The sequence below is a fragment of the Pan paniscus genome, chromosome 9 (genome assembly GCF_029289425.2).
Source record: "Pan paniscus chromosome 9, NHGRI_mPanPan1-v2.0_pri, whole genome shotgun sequence".
In the NCBI taxonomy this organism is placed as follows: domain Eukaryota; kingdom Metazoa; phylum Chordata; class Mammalia; order Primates; family Hominidae; genus Pan; species Pan paniscus.
The window spans coordinates 34,858,504-34,879,181 of record NC_073258.2 but is presented as its reverse complement, the minus strand read 5'-3'; the positions used below and the strand labels follow the sequence as shown (position 1 = coordinate 34,879,181).

Here is a 20,678-nt window from a genome sequence, read left to right as displayed (position 1 = left end):
GTATCTCCTACAAGACTTAGCTGATTATAACAGCTCCACGTTTTCAATTGTTGAAAAATGTAGAAAAACATAGACATTTGTCACATTTTGTAATCTTGAAGAGGAAAAAACTTTTAGAAAACCAATCTTTATGTAGAGAATTAAAAGCCATTTTATCCAAATATAAGTTTTACCCATATACCTGTTATCAATAGGACATTGCATTTTAGGAGTGAACCTAGAACAGATCACTAGTGTAAAACAAGCTATCAATAATTTTTTTTTTTTTTTTTTGAGACAGAGCCTTGCTCTGTTGCCCAGGCTGGAGTGCAGTGGTGCAATCTTGGCTCACTGCAAGCTCCGCCCCCCAGGTTCACGCCATTCTCCTGCCTCAGCCTCCTGAGTAGCTGGGACTACAGGCACTGGCCACCACGCCGGGCTAATTTTTTGTATTTTTAGTAGAGACGGGGTTTCACCGTGTTAACCAGGATGGTCTCGATCTCCTGACCTTGTAATCCGCCTGCCTCTGCCTCCCAAAGTCCTGGGATTACAGGTGTGAGCCACCGTGCCTGGCCGCTATCCAATAATTTACTTTCTAAGTCATGTGGATATCTATTTCATCCAGGTGTATATTGCTTTAGGAAAAAATATAGGAAAATCAAAATTGCAAGGAATTATTGCTGGTTTTCCTTTTAAACTTATCTTAGTGCATAAGAAAGCACCTTTAAAGCAAGCTGTTAGAAATCCTATTGTGTAAAGAAAGGTGTACATTATTTTAAAGCCAATATGATTAGTATCTTTTTTAAAAAGTAGACTCAATTGACAATCCCACTGCTGGGTATACACCCAAAGAAAAAGAAATCAGTATATTGAAGAGATATCTGCACTCCCATGTTTGTTGCAGCACTGTTCACAATAGCCAAGATTCGAAAGCAACCCAAGTGTCCATCAACAGATGAATGGATAAAGAAAATGTGGTACCCATACACAGTGGAGTACTATTCAGCCACGAAGAAGAATAAGATACTGTCATTTGCAAAAACATGGATAGAACTAGAGGTCATTATGTTAAGTGAAATAAGCCAGGCACAGAAAGATAAACATTACAGTTCTCATTTATTTGTGGGATCTAAAAATCAAAATAATTGAACTCATGGAGATAGAGAGTAGAATGATGGTTACCAGAGCCTGGGAAATGTAGTGAGGGGCAGGGTGGGGGGAAGATGGGTGTGGTTAATGGGTACAAAGAAATTAGAAAGAATGAATAAGACATAGTATTTGATAGCACAACAGGGTGATTATTGTCAATGATAATTGTATATTTAAAAATAAAGAGTAATTGGATTTTTTATAACACAAACGATAAATCCTTCAGGGGATGGGTACCCCATTTTCTATGATGTGACTATTACACACTGCATACGTATATCAGAACATTTAATATACCCCATAAATATATACACCTATGTACCCATAAAAATTAAAAATTAAAAAAATCAGTTGAGCATAAAAGATTTCCTTTTGTTATTCTGATGTTAAACTCTTTACTAGAAAACAATATAAATATCAGTCAAACATCCTATAAATATGGATTTGGATGAAATCTTTAGGGTTCTGTAGCAGATATTTTACCTTTGAATTAATTTCATAATTTTTTAAGACGTTAATTACTGAAACAACTAGATTTATTTTTATATCCTTCAGTATCCATAGTTGTTTTAATTATTATCTCATGTTTTTGAATATTTTTCCACAGTGGAAATTATGAATTCAATAAGTTATTTTGTTCAATAAGTTAAGTCAAAGACCATCTGGCCTATGGACTTGAATAATTATTTATTATACTTGTTTTCTACTGTGTACTTGCATCTGAACTTATTCAAAATTTACTTATTTTAAACTCACAGTTTAGGGCTGCTGGTTACAACACTGAAGGTTTTTCTCTAGCCATAAAATATGCTGTTAACATATTTAACATAATGTTTACCACTCACCGTCTACTAACCTTTATTTTGGCAGTATTGGTAATAAAACTGCACTTGTCTGTTCACACTTAAATCAGGAACATCTATGTGTAACATGGTGATGTAAAGGGCTGTGGTTGTTACCTTGAATGGAGTAAAGTAGCTAGTTCAATCAGTGATTGAACTCTCACTATACTTACATGTACCACTTTCTAAGGAACCTTGCTAATTGACCATGAACCTTTGTGTCATTAACAATAGTATGCTTGAGTGATATGACTGCTCTCATCAAGTATTTTTTTTTTTTGCCATTTACTTTTATCCTGAGTAAATCCAATCTTTGATTTTATCAACTTTTATATTAGACAAAGGTAAATCGCATTTTTCTTTATATCATGTTCATTACTCTTTTCTACTTACATTTATTATAATTTTTAGTTTCTCTTAGATCTTTGAATCTATTAAGGTACTACAGGATATTTAAGTATGAAACTTGGTACATTTTCTTGAGGAGCTTATGGTCTATAGGAAAGCCTTTATTGTTACCAGCTATGAGATAATTAATCTTAATTATTTAAATACATAAAGGAATACTTAAATATTCATGCCATTTATTAGTACTTGAGAGTACTTTATTTTATCAGTAGGGAAAATAATTCTACATCACAGTGCAGCTGTAGCAATTACAGAATCCCTTGAATTCGGCTTAGTAGAAGTAATAGGTAACAGTGCCTTGCACGTGGTAGATGCTCAAATACTGGTTGCATGGATTATTACATGCCAGGGACTTTTTATTTATTATCTCCATTTTATAGATGAGGAACTTAAAGCAAAATGAAGTTATTAAGTAAGTTGCCTAAAGTTATACAACAAGGAAAAGAGAGCCAAGATTGGAACACAGACAAATTTTGTCTGTAGAACCTCTGATCTTAACCATTCCACTGATAATAATAGCAGCACAAGCAATTCATTCACATAAGTTTTTTCTCTCCTGTATTCTCCATTAGGAATAATATATTTATTAAAAGGGGACATTGTTGGGGGGTGGTTCCAAGATGGCTGAATAGGAACAGCTGCAGTCTACAGCTCCCAGTGTGAGCGATGCAGAAGACAGGTGATTTCTGCATTTCCAACTGAGGTACCGGGTTCATCTCATTGGGGCTTGTTGGACAGTGGGTGCAGAGCAGTGGGTGCAGCCCACCAAGACTGAGCTGAAGCAGGGCGAGGCATCGCCTCACCAGGGAAGTGCAAGGGGTCAGGGAATTCCCTTTCCTAGCCAAGGGAGCTGTGACAGACGGCACCTGGAAAATCGGATCACTCCCACCCTAATACTGCGCTTTTCCAATGGTCCTAGCAGATGGCACACCAGGAGATTATATCCTGCGCATGGCTTGAACGGTACCACACCCACGGAGCATTGCTCACTGCTAGCACAGCAGTCTGAGATCGAACTGCAAGGCAGCAGCGAGGCTGGGGGAGGGGCACCCACCATTGCTGAGGCTTGAGTAGGTAAACAAAGCGGCCAGGAAGCTCGAACTGGGTGGAGCCCACCACAGCTCAAGGAGGCCTGCCTGCCTCTGTAGACTCCACCTCTAGGGGCAGGGTATAGCCAAACAAAAGCAGCAGAAACCTCTGCAGACTTAAATGTCCCTGTCTGACAGCTTCGAAGAGAGTAGTGGTTCTCCCAGCACGGAGTTTGAGATCTGAGAATGGACAGACTGCCTCCTCAAGTGGGTCCCTGACCCCCGAGTAGCCTAACTGGGAGGCACACCCCAGTAGGGGCAGACTGACACCTCACACGGCCAACCGTGTGCCCCTCTGAGACGAAGCTTCCAGAGGAACAATCAGGCAGCAACATTTGCTGTTGAGCGATATTCTCAGTTCTGCAGCCTCTGCTGGTGATAGTCAGGCAAACAGGGTCTGGAGTGGACCTCCAGCAAACTCCAACAGACCTGCAGCTGAGGGTCCTGACTGTTAGAAGGAAGACTAACAAACAGAAAGGACATCTACACGAAAACCCCATCTGTACATCACCATTTTCAAAGACCAAAGGTAGATAAAACCACAAAGATGGGGAAAAAACAGAGCAGAAAAGCTGAAAATTCTAAACATCAGAGCACCTCTCCCCCTCCAAAGAAACGCAGCTCCTCGCCAGCAATGGAACAAAGCTGGATGGAGAATGACTTTGACGGGTTGAGAGCAGAAGGCTTCAGACGATCAAACTTCTCCGAGCTAAAGGAGGAAGGTCGAACCCATCACAAAGAAGCTAAAAACCTTGAAAAAAGGTGAGATGAATGGCTAACTGGAATAACCAGTTTAGAAAAGTCCTTAAATGACCTGATGGAGCTGAAAACCACGGCATGAGAACTACATGACGAATGCACAAGCTTCAGTAGCCGATTCGATTAACTGGAAGAAAGAGTATCAGTGATTGAAGATCAAATGAATAAAATGAAGTGAGAAGAGAAGTTTAGGGAAAAAAGAGTAAAAAGAAATGAACAAAGCCTCCAAGAAATATGGGACTATGTGAAAAGACCAAATCTATGCCTGGTTGGTGTACCTGAAAGTGACGGGGAGAATGGAACCAAGTTGAAAAGCACTCAGCAGGGTATTATCCAGGAGAACTTCCCCAACCTAGCAAGGCAGGCCAACATTCAAATTCAGGAAATACAGAGAATGCCACAAAGATACTCTTTGAGAAGAGCAACTCCAAGACACATAATTGTCAGATTCACCAAAGTTGAAATGAAGGAAAAAATGTTAAGGGCAGCCAGAGAGAAACATCAGGTTACCCACAAAGGGAAGCCCATCAGACTAACAGCAGATATCTCAGCAGAAACACTACAAGCCAGAAGAGAGTGTGGGCCATATATTCAACATTCTTAAAGAAAAGAATTTTCAACCCAGAATTTCATATCCAGCCAAACTAAGCTTCATAAGTGAAGGAGAAATAAAATCCTTTATAGACAAGCAAATGCTGAGAGATTTTGTCACCACCAGGCCTGCCCTACCAGAGCTCCTGAAGGAAGCACTAAACATGGGAAGGAACAACCAGTAACCAGCCACCGCAAAAACATGCCAAAATGTAGAGACCATTGATGCTAGGAAGAAACTGCATCAACTAACAAGCAAAATAACCATCTAACATCATAATGACAGAATCAAATTGACACATAACAATATTAACCTTAAATGTAAATGGGCTAAATGCTCCAATTAAAAGACACAGACTGGCAAATTGGATAAAGAGTCAAGACCCATCAGTGTGCAGTATTCAGGAGACCCATCTGACGTGCAGAGACACACATAGGCTCAAAATAAAGGGATGGAGGAAGATCTACCAAGCAAATGGAAAATAAAAAAAGGCAGGGGTTGCAATCCGAGTCTCTGATAAGACAGACTTTAAACCAACAAAGATCAAAAGGGACAAAGAAGGCCATTACATAATGGTAAAGGGATCAATTCAACAAGAAGAGCCAACTATCCTAAATATATATGCACCCAATACAGGAGCACCCAGATTCATAAAGCAAGTCCTTAGAGACCTACAAAGAGACTTAGACTCCCACACAATAATAATGGGAGACTTTAACACCCCACTGTCAACATTAGACAGATCAACAAAACAGAAAGTTAACAAGGATACCCAGGAATTGAACTCGGCTCTGCACCAAGCGGACCTAATAGACATCTACAGAACTCCCCACCCCAAATCAACAGAATATACATTTTTCTCAGCACCACATCACACATATTCCAAAATTGACCACATACTTGGAAGTAAAGCACTCCTCAGCAAATGTAGAAGAACAGAAATTATAACAAACTGTCTCTCAAACCACAGTGCAATCAAATTAGAACTCAGGATTAAGAAACTCACTCAAAACCGCTCAACTACATGGAAACTGAACAACCTGCTCCTGAATGACTACTGGGTACATAATGAAATGAAGGCAGACATGAAGATGTTCTTTGAAACCAACGAGAACAATGACACAACATACCAGAATCTCTGGGACACATTTAAAGCAGTGTGTAGAGGGAAATTTATAGCAGTAAATGCCCACAAGAGAAAGCAGGAAAGATCTAAAATTGACACCCTAACATCACAAGCAAGAGCAAACACATTCAAAAGCTAGCAGAAGGCAAGAAATAACTAAGATTGTAGCAGAAATGAAATAGATAGAGACATAAAAAACCCTTCAAAAATATCATTGAATGCAGCAGCTGATTTTTTGAAAAGATCAACAAAATTGATAGATCCCTAGCAAGCCTAATAAAGAAGAAAAGAGAAGAATCAAATAGACACAATAAAAAAGGATAAAGGGGATATCACCACCAATCCCACGGAAATACAAACTACCATCAGAGAATACTATAAACACCTCTATGCAAATAAACTAGAAAATCTAGAAGAAATGAATAAATTCCTGGACACATACACCCTCCCAAGACTAAACGACAAAGAAGTTGAATCCCTGAATAGACCAATAACAGGATCTGAAATTGAGGTAGTAATTAATAGCCTACCAACCAAAAAAAGTCCAGGACCAGACAGATTCACAGCCAAATTCTACCAGAGGTACAAGGAGGAGCTGGTACCAGTCCTTCTGAAACTATTCCAATCAATAGAAAAAGAGGGAATCCTCCCTAACTCATTTTATGAGGCCAGCATCATCCTGATACCAAAGCCTGGCAGAAACACAATAAAAAAAGAGAATTTTAGACCAATATCCCTAATGAACATCGATGCAAAAATCCTCAATAAAATACTGGCAAACCGAATCCAGCAGCACATCAAAAAGCTTATCCACCATGATCAACTGGGCTTCATCCCTGGGATGCAAGGTTGGTTCAACATATGCAAATCAATAAGTGTAATCCAGCATATAAACAGAACCAACGACATAAACCACATGATTATCTCAATAGTTGCACAAAAGGCCTTTGACAAAATTCAACAGCCCTTCATGCTAAAAACTCTCAATAAATTAGGTATTGATGGGATGTATCTCAAAATAATAAGAGCTATTTATGAGAAACCCACAGCCAACATCATACTGAATGGGCAAAAACTGGAAGCATTCCCTTTGAAAACTGGCACAAGACAGGGATGCCCTATCTCACCACTCCTATTCAACATAGTGTTGGAAGTTCTGACCAGGGCAATCAGGCAAGAGAAAGAAATAAAGGGTATTCAATCAGGAAAAGAGGAAGTCAAATTGTCTCTTGTTTGCAGATGACATGATTGTATATTTAGAAAACCCCATTGTCTCAGCCCAAAATCTCCTTAAGCTGATAAGCAACTTCAGCAAAGTCTCAGGATACAAAATCAATGTGCAAAAATCACAAGCATCCTTATACACCAATAACAAACAGAGAGCCAAATCATGAGTGAACTCCCATTCACAATTGCTTCAAAGAGAATAAAATACCTAGGAATCCAACTTACAAGGGACGTGAAGGACCTCTTCAAGGAGTGCTACAAACCACTGCTCAATGAAATAAAAGAGGACACAAACAAATGGAACAACATTCCATGCTCATGGATAGGAAGAATCAATATCGTGAAAATGGCCATACTGCCCAAGGTAATTTATAGATTCAATGCCATCCCCATCAAGCTACCAATGACTTTCTTCACAGAATTGGAAAAAACTAAAGTTCATATGGAACCAAAAAAGACGCGCATTGCCAAGACAATCCTAAGCCAAAAGAACAAAGCTGGAGGCATCACACTACCTGACTTCAAACTATACTACAAGGCTACAGTAACCAAAACAGCATGGTACTGGTACCAAAACAGAGATATAGACCAATGGAACAGAACAGAGCCCTCAGAAATAATACCACGCATCTACAACCATCTGATCTTTGACAAACCTGACAAAAACAAGAAATGGGGAAAGGATTCCCTATTTAGTAAATGGTGCTGGGAAAACTGGCTAGCCATATGTAGAAAGCTGAAACTGGATCCCTTCCTTACACCTTATACAAAAATTAATTCAAGATGGATTAAAGACTTAAATGTTAGACCTAAAACCATAAAAACCCTAGAAAAAAACCTAGGCAATACCATTCAGGACATAGGCATGGGCAAGGACTTCATGTCTAAAACACCAAAAGCAATGGCAACAAAAGCCAAAATTGACAATTGGGATCTAATTAAACTAAAGAGCTTCTGCGCACCAAAAGAAACTACCATCAGAGTGAACAGGCAACCTACAGAATGGGAAAAAATTTTTGCAGTCTTCTCATCTGACAAAGGGCTAATATCCAGAATCTACAAAGGACTCAAACAAATTTACAAGAAAAGAAAAAAAAAAAACAACCCCATCACAAAGTGGGCAAAGGAGACGAGCAGACACTTCTCAAAAGAAGACATTTATGCAGCTAACAGACACATGAAAAAATGCTCATCATCACTGGCCATCAGAGAAATGCAAATCAAAACCACAATGAGATACCATCTCACACCAGTTAGAATGGCGATCATTAAAAAGTCAGGAAACAACAGGAGCTGGAGAGTATGTGGAGAAATAAGAACACTTTACACTGTTGGTGGGACTGTAAACTAGTTCAACCATTGTGGAAGACAGTGTGGCGATTCCTTAAGGATCTAGAAGTAGAAATACCATTTGACCCAGCCATCCCATTACTGGGTATATACCCAAAGGATTATAAAGCATGCTGCTATAAAGACACATGCACACGTATGTTTATTGCAGCACTATTCACAATAGCAAAGACTTGGAACCAACCCAAATGTCCAACCACGATAGACTGGATTAAGAAAATGTGGCACATATACACCATGGAATACTATGTAGCCATAAAAAAGGATGAGTTCATGTCCTTTGTAGGGACATGGATGAAGCTGGAAACCATCATTCTCAGCAAACTATTGCAAGGACAAAAACCCAAACACTGCATTTTCTCACTCATAGGTGGGAATTGAACAATGAGAACACATGGACACAGGAAGGGGAACATCACACTCCGGGGACTGTTGGGGGGTCGGGGGAGCGGGGAGGGATAGCATTAGGAGACATACCTAATGCTAAATGATGAGTTAATGGGTGCAGCACACCAACATGGCACATGTATACATATGTAACAAACCTGCACATTGTGCAAATGTACCCTAAAACTTAAAGTATAATAATAAAAAAAGAAAATGTGGCACATATACACCACGGAATACTATGCAGCCATAAAAAAGGATGAGTTCATGTCCTTTGTAGGGACATGGATGAAGCTGGAAACCATCGTTCTCAGCAAACTATTGCAAGGACAAAATCCAAACACCGCATGTTCTCACTCTCAGGTGGGAATTGAACAATGAGAACACTTGGACACAGGAAGGGAACATCACACACTAGAGCCTGTCATGGGGTTGGGGGAGGGGGGAGGGATAGCATTAGGAGATACACCTAATGTAAATGAAGAGTTAATGGGTGCGGGAAACCACCATGGCACATGTATGCATATGTTACAAACCTGCACGTTGTCCACATGTACCATAGAACTTAAAGTATAATAAAAAAAATTGTCGATTCACTCCAATTGATGAAGAGATGAATAAAAATTAAAAGCTTAAAAAAATAAAAAAATAAAAGGGGACATTTTTGACAATTCATGCTCCTAAACTACCAGCTCCTTATATTCCTTCACTCTGCAGAACTGCAGACTAGCATGTCACCACCTTGAAGGTATTCGATATTCTGCTTCTTTTGGGCTTTTTCATTCAGCCTTCCCCTTTCTCCAACCAGAGGATCCTTTTCTATCATCTTTACCATGACATGCCCAAATGTATTACCTCTATACCTTCACCCACTCCATTAGACTGTTCCCACTTATGTGGAATTCCTTGCATGATGTTTCTTTTTCTTCTGTTTATATTAAGTCATTACTTCACCTTTTCTTTAAAACTTAAACCTTTCAACTGTAGCCATCCCAAGGAGGTACATGACCCAAAGCATACTGGTGTTGCTTTTCTTCTTTACCCCCTTTGTATTCTCTCTCTCTCTTTTTTTGAGTCGGGGTCTCACTCTGTTGCCCAGGCCAGAGTGCAGTGGTGCGATATCACAACTCACTGCAGTGCTGGTGAACACCTGGGCTCAAGCAGTCCTCCTACCTCAGCCTCCTGAGTAGCTGTGACCAGAGGCATGCCGCTATGCCTAATTTTTGTTTTTTTTTAGAGATGGGGTCTCACTATGTTGCCTAGGCTGGTCTTAAATTCCTAGGCTCAAGTAGTCCTCCTGCCTCAGCCTCCCAAAGTGCTGGGATTACAGGCATGAGCCATCACACCCAACCGGTATTCTCATTTGTAATATAAATACAATAATATCTGCCTTTCCTGTTTTATATATGTATAATAAATATAAAATTATAAAATGTATGAAAAAGCACTTTGAAAAGATGTAGAAGCTCAATATTGAAGCAAATAAAGGTAGAGCCTTTGTGGTTGAAGGAAGGGTTGGAAGAATCCTGGAGCTATACCTGTTGGCTTCTCTTCTCTGTTAGCAGTCCTGGAGGGGTACCATGGAACTGCTAAAACTTCTCAGGGCGTGATTTGAAAGTGGTTAACTGGATCCAACCTGTTTGTTTTTTTTTTTTTGGTAGAGCGAACTGACCCAAAGAGACTGGGTGAATTAATGTCAAGCAGCTTATAAAAAAGATTTTCCACCTTGCCTCACTTTGTTTTGCATAATGGTTGTAATCAGTAGTATTCTAAGCAATCTGTAATTTTTATAACATTAGCTGAAACTGTTCTTGTAACTGACATTGTGATAATTCCCCAACATTCATTCCACCTCATTCCGTCTCCAAGCCAATTAATATTACTCCATTCCTCATGGCAGTGTTCGGTTCAGGAATGAGCATGTGATCCAATTCTGGCAAGCAAGAGGTAGTTCAAGGAAACATTTTCTTTCTCTTTAATGAGTCCCAGAATGATACAATTGCCATGTAATACCTGAATTGGCCTCTTGTTAATACTCTAAGGAAGAGGCCCAAGAATGGAAAGCGGAGACATGAAAATAACTAGTCTATATTGAACTATATCGAGTATCCAGGTCAACCAGCCTGCCTAACTTTGTGGTCCCTGTTATAGGATAGTAAATTTCCTGATTATTTTGTGGTTTAGTTATGGTTTTCTGATATTTATAGCTAAAGCATCCTAAGTGTTACTGACACTTTGTGTTTTTCATTACCAAATATTGTGTTTTGTACAAATTTATGGATGTTTAAAACATAAAATGATTGGTTTATGACATTTATGTCATAGTTAACTTTTCCAAGGTCGTCTACTCTAAAATAAATTCCTCTGACTCCCTGATTATCTTTTTCCTCCATTCTTCCAAAACTCTGTAAGGATAGAGTTTTGGGGTAGAGTTTTGCTTTTTTCAAAGTCTTTGTTTCAGTGAGCTCAGACTTTAGTCAACCATTCACTTCATGTGCATGACGGCATACATAGTTTTTCAGTCTCACATTTCTCTTAATCTCTGGTTCTATATGTTCAACTACCTGTAGATCATCTCCTTTTGTGACTTATTGTAACTTCAGGGTTAACAAGTCACACATTGGGTTCTTCACTCTCCCATCCACTCTACCTCTGAAAAACAAAATTCATGCAACTCTCCTTTCAAAGGAAGCTATCTTGCTGCCTGTGAAGGTGAATCATGACTGATACATAGAAACTTTATTTGAGGGAATTCCTCATGTTCAGCCTTTTGTAATTTGAAAAAAATGTAAATGAAGGACTTTTTTGAGAATAGTTAACCTATGGTTCAGGCTTAATAATTTGTATTTTTTTAGCTTTTGAAAGAATCTGTCTCAGGACATTTTCTGTCTCTTATTTTGTGTAATTTAAATATACTTTTTGTCTCTTCCATCAGTGAAGCACACTTTCTATTTCCTTTCCATTTTTATGTTTCTTCCTTTCGCATTTCATGGTCCCCTTTTCCTTTCTTCCAGTTTCACTTAGTCACTCTAGAATCATCTTTGACTCATTTTTGACTCATCTTTTTCCTTTATTCTCTTTGTTCAGTCTATTATATTTTTCTTTAGAATGTCTCATATTTTTTACTTTCCATTTTTCAATACTATAGACACTCATCATCTCATGCCTGGATTAATATAATAGCCTCTTAGCCAGTGTTCTTTTCTCAAGTTTTTATTCATTCTTTTTGCCAGACTAAGTTTACTAAGATACTGATTTAACTTCTATGTGCCTGACACACAGGAGGTACTTGGTATATGTAGAAGAAATGATAAATAATTCTCCTTTGCCTACCAAATCAAGTCCCAGGCTTCTTTAATTGGCTTTCCAGAGCTTTCATGATCTGGTCCATTCTACATGTTCAATATTGTTTGTTATTGCTTCTTAACAAGCATCTCCCATTCTATTTTAGCCAAAATTCTTTGTTGCCATTAGCATAATTCTTAGTTCTTTGTGCCTTTTGGTTTTGTTTTCCTCTACATCCCTTCCCATACTTGAAATGCTTTCTCTCAATGTACTTGTACTAAACAGGGTTGGACCAGGAAATAGGTGGCACGTTGGAATGGTAATTGAGAAAAGATTAATGAACTACGTAAATGAAAGCTATTTACGTAGTTGTAGACAGAGGTAAGGGAAAACAACAAGGGATGGTGAAGCACCCCACAGATAAAAGTAGTGGGAGAATGATTAACACACCTGTACCTGAAGAGATAAGGGAATGAAACAGATGCTGGAATCTGGAAAGAGCTGTAGCTATAGCTGCAGAAGAAAGCCTAAGGCAGAAGCTGTGGGCTTTTTTTTCTTTTTCTTTTTTTTTTTTTTTTAAAGAGACGAGGGTAGGGGTGGGTTTTTATTTTTAAGAGATGGGGACGGTGGGGGGTCACTGTGGCACAATTATCGCTCACTGCAGCTTTGAACTCCTAGGCTCAAGTGATCCTCCAGCTTCAGCTTCCTGAGTAGCTAGGACCAGAGGCATACACCATCATGCCTGGCTTATCTTTTTATTTATTTAGGGACAGGGTCTTGCTTTGTTGCCCAGAATAGTTTTGAACTCTTGGCTTCAAGCAATCCTCCTGCCTTAGCCTCCCAAATCACTAGGATTAGCTGTGATCTTTGATAAAGATATAGAGCTATTACCAATTTGTGGTTAGTAGGGAGGGAGCTGGTAAAATACCTCATTCTCTTTCTCTTTATAGCCTACTGATCTACTAGTACCTCCCACAGATTTAACCCAATCAGGAGCCAGAAGGCAGAGAGTTTGCTATACCCACAGATATCAGCCACATAGGGCACAGAGCAGTGTGGAGAAAGGGTGGGAAGTGAATCAGGAGTGATAAATGGAGGATATCCACTATACTACTCATTCTTCAAGGCCCAGCTCAAGGTCTACCCCCTTCATTCAAACTTTCGTTCATTCCTTCGATATATACTAATTGTTCTCTTTATGCCAGACATCAATTTGTCTGCCTGCTTTTCTAAGAATAGAGCCCTATCTCTTGACTCACGTGGTTACTTTAGCAGTCATTTTATGCAGTGTACATATCCAAAGGTGATATTTGAACTAAGACCAATGAGTCCTTTCTCCTGGATTTTGAATTTGGAGTTAGGATATACTTGGGTGAGTTTTTCCCTGGGTGGCTAAAGCTGTAACATGTAGAACTTTGAAGGTATTAGTAGCCCTGTTTTCTGCTGCTCCTCTTTCAGCTTCCTTTTGGGTTTCCTCCTATCTCAGTTGACTTTATTTCTCAGCCTTATATACTGGCTTCTTCTCTAATCTATGAATTTTTCTTAGGATTGAGTCATTTTCCATTTTCTATCCTCTAATAACTCTCTAAGTGATAGTACCTGTTTTTACAGCTTAAATACGATTTTAAAACTACAAAAAAGTTTTTATTTTATGAAAAATAGAAAATACTAATCACATAATGAAGAAAATAAAAATTTTCTATAATCTTGCCACTCTAATAAATCAACTTACTTCTACAAAAGAGTCAAAAGTTTGTTGTTTATCCAGTTCATAAGACCTTTAAAAAAATGAAGTAGTCAGGATTCTTAATTGCACACTGATTTAGTCAGCAAAGGAATTTATTGGAAGGGCATTGGTTATCTCGGACTTGAAAAATGATTACAAACAAGGGAGGCTATGCAGTATCCAAGACCATAGCATAAAACCAGCTTCCACTTTTGAATACTGTATATCACAGCTTATACCATCATTGCTGACCATAGTGGATGCTGCTGCTGCTGCTGCTGTGGTATCACTCACCCATAGAAGCTTGAAGTTACTACACTTCCCTGACTATCTACCAACAGATGGATTTGCAGTAGTCCTTGTTTTTTTGTGATAACTAATCCAATATCCAAGACAGGTGCATGAGATTAGCAGAGCCTAGCCTCATGCTTATAAAGCTGATACCTGGCATCTTTGCCTCTCTGGTAGGCAGCCGGCTCTTATAATGTAGAAAAACTGGCCGGGCGCGGTGGCTCACGCCTGTAATCCCAGCACTTTGGGAGGCCGAGGCGGGCGGATCAGAAGGTCAGGAGATCGAGACCATCCTGGCTAACATGGTGAAACCCCGTCTCTACTAAAAATACAAAAAAATTAGCCGGGCGTGGTGGTGGGCGCCTGTAGTCCCAGCTGCTCGAGAGGCTGAGGCAGAAGAATGGCACAAACCCAGGAGGCGGAGCTTGCAGTGAGCCGAGATCGTGCCACTGCACTCCAGTTTGGGCGACAGTGCAAGACGCCGTCTCAAAAAAAAAAAAAAAAAAAGAAAAGAAAAACTGCCCACTGCCTACCTGAGAAGCAAAGACGCCAGGTACTAACTTTATAAGGGAGTTCAGATACTGTGTAGCCGAGAACGAAAATCAGATTCTTGAGTATTTAATATAGTCAATATACACAGAAGAACAGCACAATCAATTGCACACTAATTCAAAAGTTGGTATTTCAAGATTTTAATGTGTTTGATTGGTATCTGCTAAACTCAATGAACATGTGACTTCATAAATGAAGACTGCTTTTACATCCTTCAGTTCCACCCTCCACAACACTGCCAGAGTTATTTTTCTAAAATGCAAATTTTGTTATGTCATTCTTCTACTCAGAATCCTTCAATGGTTAATTCCCCATTTTGTTTTATAGTATAACATTCAAACTCTGTAGCGTAACGTACAAGTCCTTCTCAATACTTGAATCCTGCCAAATTTCTAGACACAACTACCAATATTCTACTCTGTCCCCTGAAATAACACATTAGCTCCAGTCATATCTTATTAGTTCTGTTTCCCTGAAAAATATCATGCTCTTTCATGTTTCTGTGGCTTTGTGCATGTAGAACCTTTTGCCTGGAATGCCTACCCCTTTGTTGTCTTCTTTGCAAATTGATCTTTAAAGATTCAGTTCAAATAGCACCTTCGCATGTAATACCGTGTTGATACAGTTTATGTTTTTTATTCATTTTTCTAATATAGCACTCATTACATTGTATTGTAATTATTTCTTACATAATTTTTCCTATTAGAGGCTAATAAATTTGGGAATTGAGATTTCCTTGTTATCTTTTTATCTCAGAAGATGTTTGTTTAATAAATAATGGAAACACTGTACTTCTGGTTAGTTAGTTGATTTTGTTAGTACACTCCTTTTAAGATTAAAAGTCATGCAGTCAATCTCTTTATGATTGATTAACTTTGCCTGATCCACAACCGCAGATTATGTTCCTACCTTGGCTAATCTTGCAAGGGAACTAGGGAAAATACACTTTAATGGACCAGTAGTATTATCTTGATATATGAAATATAACAAATTATAATTATAGGCTTAAGGATGAACTTTGAAACTGTCAGGAAAGTACCTTGTTTTAGTGAAATATGTGTACTGAATTTTCTGTTTGATATGTTTCTTATTAAGGAACTAAAAAAAGCAGCCTCAGACTTGATAAAGTCCAAAGTCACATGTCAATATAAGATAGGAGAAGAAAACATCAATCTAACAATTAAAGAACAAAAATTTCAAGAACTTCAAGAAAGACTCAACATGGTATTTTATTAAATGTATTTGTTTATAACATTAATATTTTCAATAAAACTTATGAGAATTTCAGAATTGTAACACAAAAATACTCTGTCTTTGCAAAGTCAATATGCATAGTTAAAGGTATTATTAATCTGTTTTTTTATTAATTTTTGCCATAGACTTTAGGACAATAAGATTTGGCTAGAACTATTTTATTTCTACTTGAATATGGTTTTGAGTAATCTTGTGGTACAGTGGTATCTCCAGGACAGCTTTGGAGATGAGTTTATAGTTTTTAACATTTACAAGTTTGCACCAAGCTTTGTTGGTATATAATATCTTCTTCAGTTCACTGAAGTCACTGTTTAAACCACAAACAAATGTGGGTACTTTGGGCCGGGTGCAGTGGCTTACGCCTGTAATCCCAGCACTTTAGGAGGCTGAGGTGGGTGGATCACTTGAGGTTAGGAGTTCAAGACCAGCTTGGCCAACATGATGAAACCTCGTCTCCACTAAAAATACAAAAATTAGCTGTGCGTAATGGTGGGCATCTGTAATCCCAGCTACTTGGGAGGATGAGGCATGGAATCTGCTTGAACCCAAGAGGTGGAGGTTGCAGTGAGCCAAGATCGCACCACTGCACTCCAGACTGGGTGATAGAGCGAGACACAGTCTCAAAACAAACATACAAATAAACAAACAAAAAAACAAATGTGGGTACTCTGGGGGTAGGAATAGGTCATAACACTCCATAATTTGTTTAGTACTGAATTGAATGTAGAATTTGTTGAATTTTATATCATAACTTTAAAACTATTCAAATTTTAAAGGAATTGGAATTAAATGAGAAGATTAATGAAGAGATTACCCATATTCAAGAAGAAAAACAGGTAAGCAATCATAAGCTATTTGGAAGCCAGTAAATATTCTAAAAATCAGATAAAATGTAAAAAATAAGTGGAATCATGCATAGCACATAGTAGGCACTCAGTTAATGTGTATTAAATGTACATGTGTATACTTTTTAAAATCAGTCTCATATACTTTCATTAAAAAATACCTTAGTTTTTTCCTTGATAGATTAGACCAGTGATACCCTAACAAATAATTATTGAAGTTTATTTATGTGTAGTGCATACTTTTTCAGGACATTATACTCTCATTTGAGTCTATTTGATGCTTATAATTATTCATTTTTTAAAATATGTGTGAAAGAATATTCCTCCTGTTTCTGTTTTCTCTTCTGCTTTTCTTCCATTTGACTCTGAATGTATGCCATGACACCCTAGCCCATTATGACATTTTATAATATTATACCTCATATGACATTTTAGTAGTGATATATTTACTGTTGGGAGGTGGCAAGCCAAAAAATCTTTATTTTAGTTTTGAATTCTTCACGTGTCTTAGAATCCACAGTTTATTCCAAAAAACTTTGTTAATTATTTGAGGGACTCTTGGAAATAATGTAATAGAAATTTTAGATACCATTAGATGTGCCATTAGTTTAATATAAAGTATTGAAATTAAACTATAAATACAGTGAGTTAGGAAACTAGAAAATGTATGTGAAGAATGATTTTAGAAACATACCTATCTTAAAACTTTTAAATTGATATATCATATTTGTGTATTTTCAAAGGATATCATCATTTCTTTCCAACATATGCAGCAGTTACTTCGGCAACAAATTCAAGCTAATACTGAAATGGAGGCAGAATTGAAGGTGCTAAAAGAAAATAATCAGGTTCGTTCTATCTGTCTGTCTGTCTGTCTATCTATCTATCTATCTATCTGTGTTTTAGTATATTTTCACTAATTAACTTCCTGTTTAGTTTATTTTTCTGTCCAGTTTTATTGAGATTATTTTGAATTCTAGGGGTAAGATATTGACTTCCTTCATCAACTTGTTTTCAGTGTCTAAAGTAATGAACATATATTATTCACATTTATGTCACTAGTGAAATGTTAAATTTTATCAAGTATCTGACTTAATTTTGCAAAATGAAAAATCCACTCTGTTACAACAGAATGAATAGGATTTTTTTTTTGTCTTAGAATTGTGGTCACAATCCAACACTGAAAATAAAAGGTCAAAGTGTCAACTGCAGTTTAAGAGAGCATTCAGCCAGCTCTCAGAAGTTTGAGGTAGATCTCTCTTCACAGGAATATGATAAAATTGGCGCTGTTACCGCAACAAACACCTCATCATCCTCTTTCCAGTATATATAAGGAAATGACTGGGAAGGAGAAGACATTGTTGGCCATTGATAATTTGGGAGTGCAGGGTTCAAAAAGAGGCTTTTTCTCTTACATCCCTAGCAGAGGCAGGTGCATTTCCCCTTATAAAGCTGAGTGAAGAAATGTACAGGAAAATCTCTTGTAGGGATTGAGATACAAGAAGGGGAGACTGCCTTTTGTTCCCTGGCTAGATGCTTGAAATGCTGTAGAAAGGTGAAGGTCCACTCTAGTGTTACCAGTAAAGTAAAATGTGATGAGTTCATGTGGAAGTGGTTGGCACGTATTTCTTTTGTTTTTCTTTCTTTTTTTTTTTGTTTGAGATGGAGTCTTGTTCTGTCACCCAGGCTGGAGTGCAGTGGCATGATCTTGGCTCACTGCAACCTCCACCTCCTGGGTTCAAGCGATTCTCCTGCCTCAGCCTCCCGAGTAGCTGGAATTACAGGTGCCCACTACCACAGCCAGCTAGGCATATGTTTCTTGAAGTTTGGAAGTTTACCAAGAACATATCAACTGATGCCCAGTTTTGGTCTACAAATTTCAAAAAGGAAAGTTTTTAGAGTAATCTGTGCTAATGGAGCTTGAAGTGTATTATTCTTAAAAAACCTTAGTGGTTCTTTGGCTTCACATGAAGGAACCATGGAGATTAGTGGAGGAGCAGGAACTGCCCTGTAAGCCACTGGGCCAAGTGATGGGATGTCCAATTCAGAAAAGGGGTTGGGGATATGTTCCACTGGGGTGGCCAGTAGAAGATACTTCTATCCTTCTAAAGGGGTTCAGGGTAAAGCTGAACATTTCCCAAGAAAACTACAATTACCTCCCACATAAAAACTACCATCAGTCAAGGCCAGGGCCAGTTTCATGAGTATGTGACCAGTGCACTGGCATCATAGGGACCCACACTCAGAATGGCCTTCTGCTTCAGGTTTAATGTTTCATGGTCACTGTCTTGAAGATTTTATTTTGAATTTACATTCTGTAAATGAAGTCTAATGGTAATGGAGCATGTGCTAGGGGCTTGAATCCTCAGCTCAGGTATTTCCACTACCTCCCAGGACTGGTTCTTGGCTGCTGGCTCTTCCGCCCTCTGGGGACCTACGTCCTGCTTTGCCTCCTACTCCTCGTTCCCGTCCTGCCACTGGTGCAGTTTGACTGGGTCACATTTGGGGGAAAGGTCTGTGTTCTACTGTTGACCTTTACTCTTTTGTTGGGGTGTAGGTGCAGGCAGGGAGGGCCTAGGTTGTGTGCATGTACCCCACAGTATTTTGGGGTGAGACATAACAACAGTTGTCTTTGTTGCAGGTTGGCAGTGCCTTCAAGTGTTAGGCAGGTGACTTGGTGGGGGTCTGCAGGGAGGATGAATCCCCAGTCCAGGTACTGAGTGCATACCTCCTGGCAGTTGCAGTTCCTTGAGAGTCACCCATTTGCCATGGGTTGGGGTGAAGGCCCCATGGGAAGGGAAGATTCTCTTCCCCACCCATGTCCAGGACATAGTAGATGGGTCTAGCAGCTGGCAGGACAGGGAACCTGGTAGCTGGTGGCTCTCACTCATGCTGAGTTGTGTGATGAGGCCCTTAGGCACCTTATGAGGGTCTGTGTTTGCCTGGTGAGTATCCCCAAGCCTAGGGAATCATGATATTAAATAGAAAATAAAAAGCACCATGACAAATTGAAAGAGAGGGAGGGTCTGCAAAGAAAAGAAAAAGTTGTATATTTTAGTACCTTTAGTAGCACTTTTTTCCCTGTGTTTTTCATTTTGTACCAGGCCCAACAAATTATGCAGAGTCTATCATTGAATGGAACCAAATTGAACCTGAGCAATGCAACATTTATTAATATCTCCTCACCATTGATGTTCTATGGCTTATCATGTAACGAAAGTTTTGCCTTCCTTATTTCTCTTACGTGTCCCAAATACTATAGAAGAGGGAGGGAGAGGTGGTATCCTAATGTCAGACCTCTCCCTTCTTTTAATCCCTTCACCTATTCTGATATAAGACTAGCAAAAAAAGTTTCTCTGAAAGTCCAGCTGTTAGAAAGTACTCACCTCCCATCTCCCCTGCCCACTCTATAGTTAGATAATTGGAACTATTTCTCTAATATGTTGAACCTTCTCCCAAGCAACATATGATATAATTTAACTAGGTTCTTTATGAATAGCTGTTACCAAGAGCATCTTCTAATCCAAATAAATGAGCTGAAACATAGATTTTTAGGCCAAACACAATATTAAAGATCATCTAATCCAACCATTTCATTTAATGAAAAGAGAGACCCAGGAAATGTACACAGTGTGGTTCAAAGCCTCAAAATTAGTGACAAAATTAGGATTAAATCTGTCGTGATTCTAATCCAGCACTATTTCTATAACATACTGTTAAGATATTTTTCCTAGATCTATGACAGCTTATCTAGCAATTTTGTTAGATCAGTTATACTAAGATCATAACTCTTAACTTGCCCCTTCATGAGCTCTAAG

General features: G+C 38.6%; 1 protein-coding gene across 2 annotated transcripts in view; it reads left to right on the top strand.

Moving 5' to 3' along the window:
* CCDC73 (coiled-coil domain containing 73) overlaps positions 1 to 20,678 on the top strand; it is a 192,522-nt gene that overhangs the window by 124,923 nt on the left and 46,921 nt on the right. For both annotated transcript variants that reach the window (XM_008955871.4, XM_055094262.2), the window contains 3 exons: positions 15,857 to 15,985; positions 16,792 to 16,851; positions 17,604 to 17,708. In XM_008955871.4, coding sequence (XP_008954119.4) covers positions 15,857 to 15,985; positions 16,792 to 16,851; positions 17,604 to 17,708 — 294 coding nt within the window. The remainder of the gene's footprint in view (positions 1 to 15,856; positions 15,986 to 16,791; positions 16,852 to 17,603; positions 17,709 to 20,678) is intronic.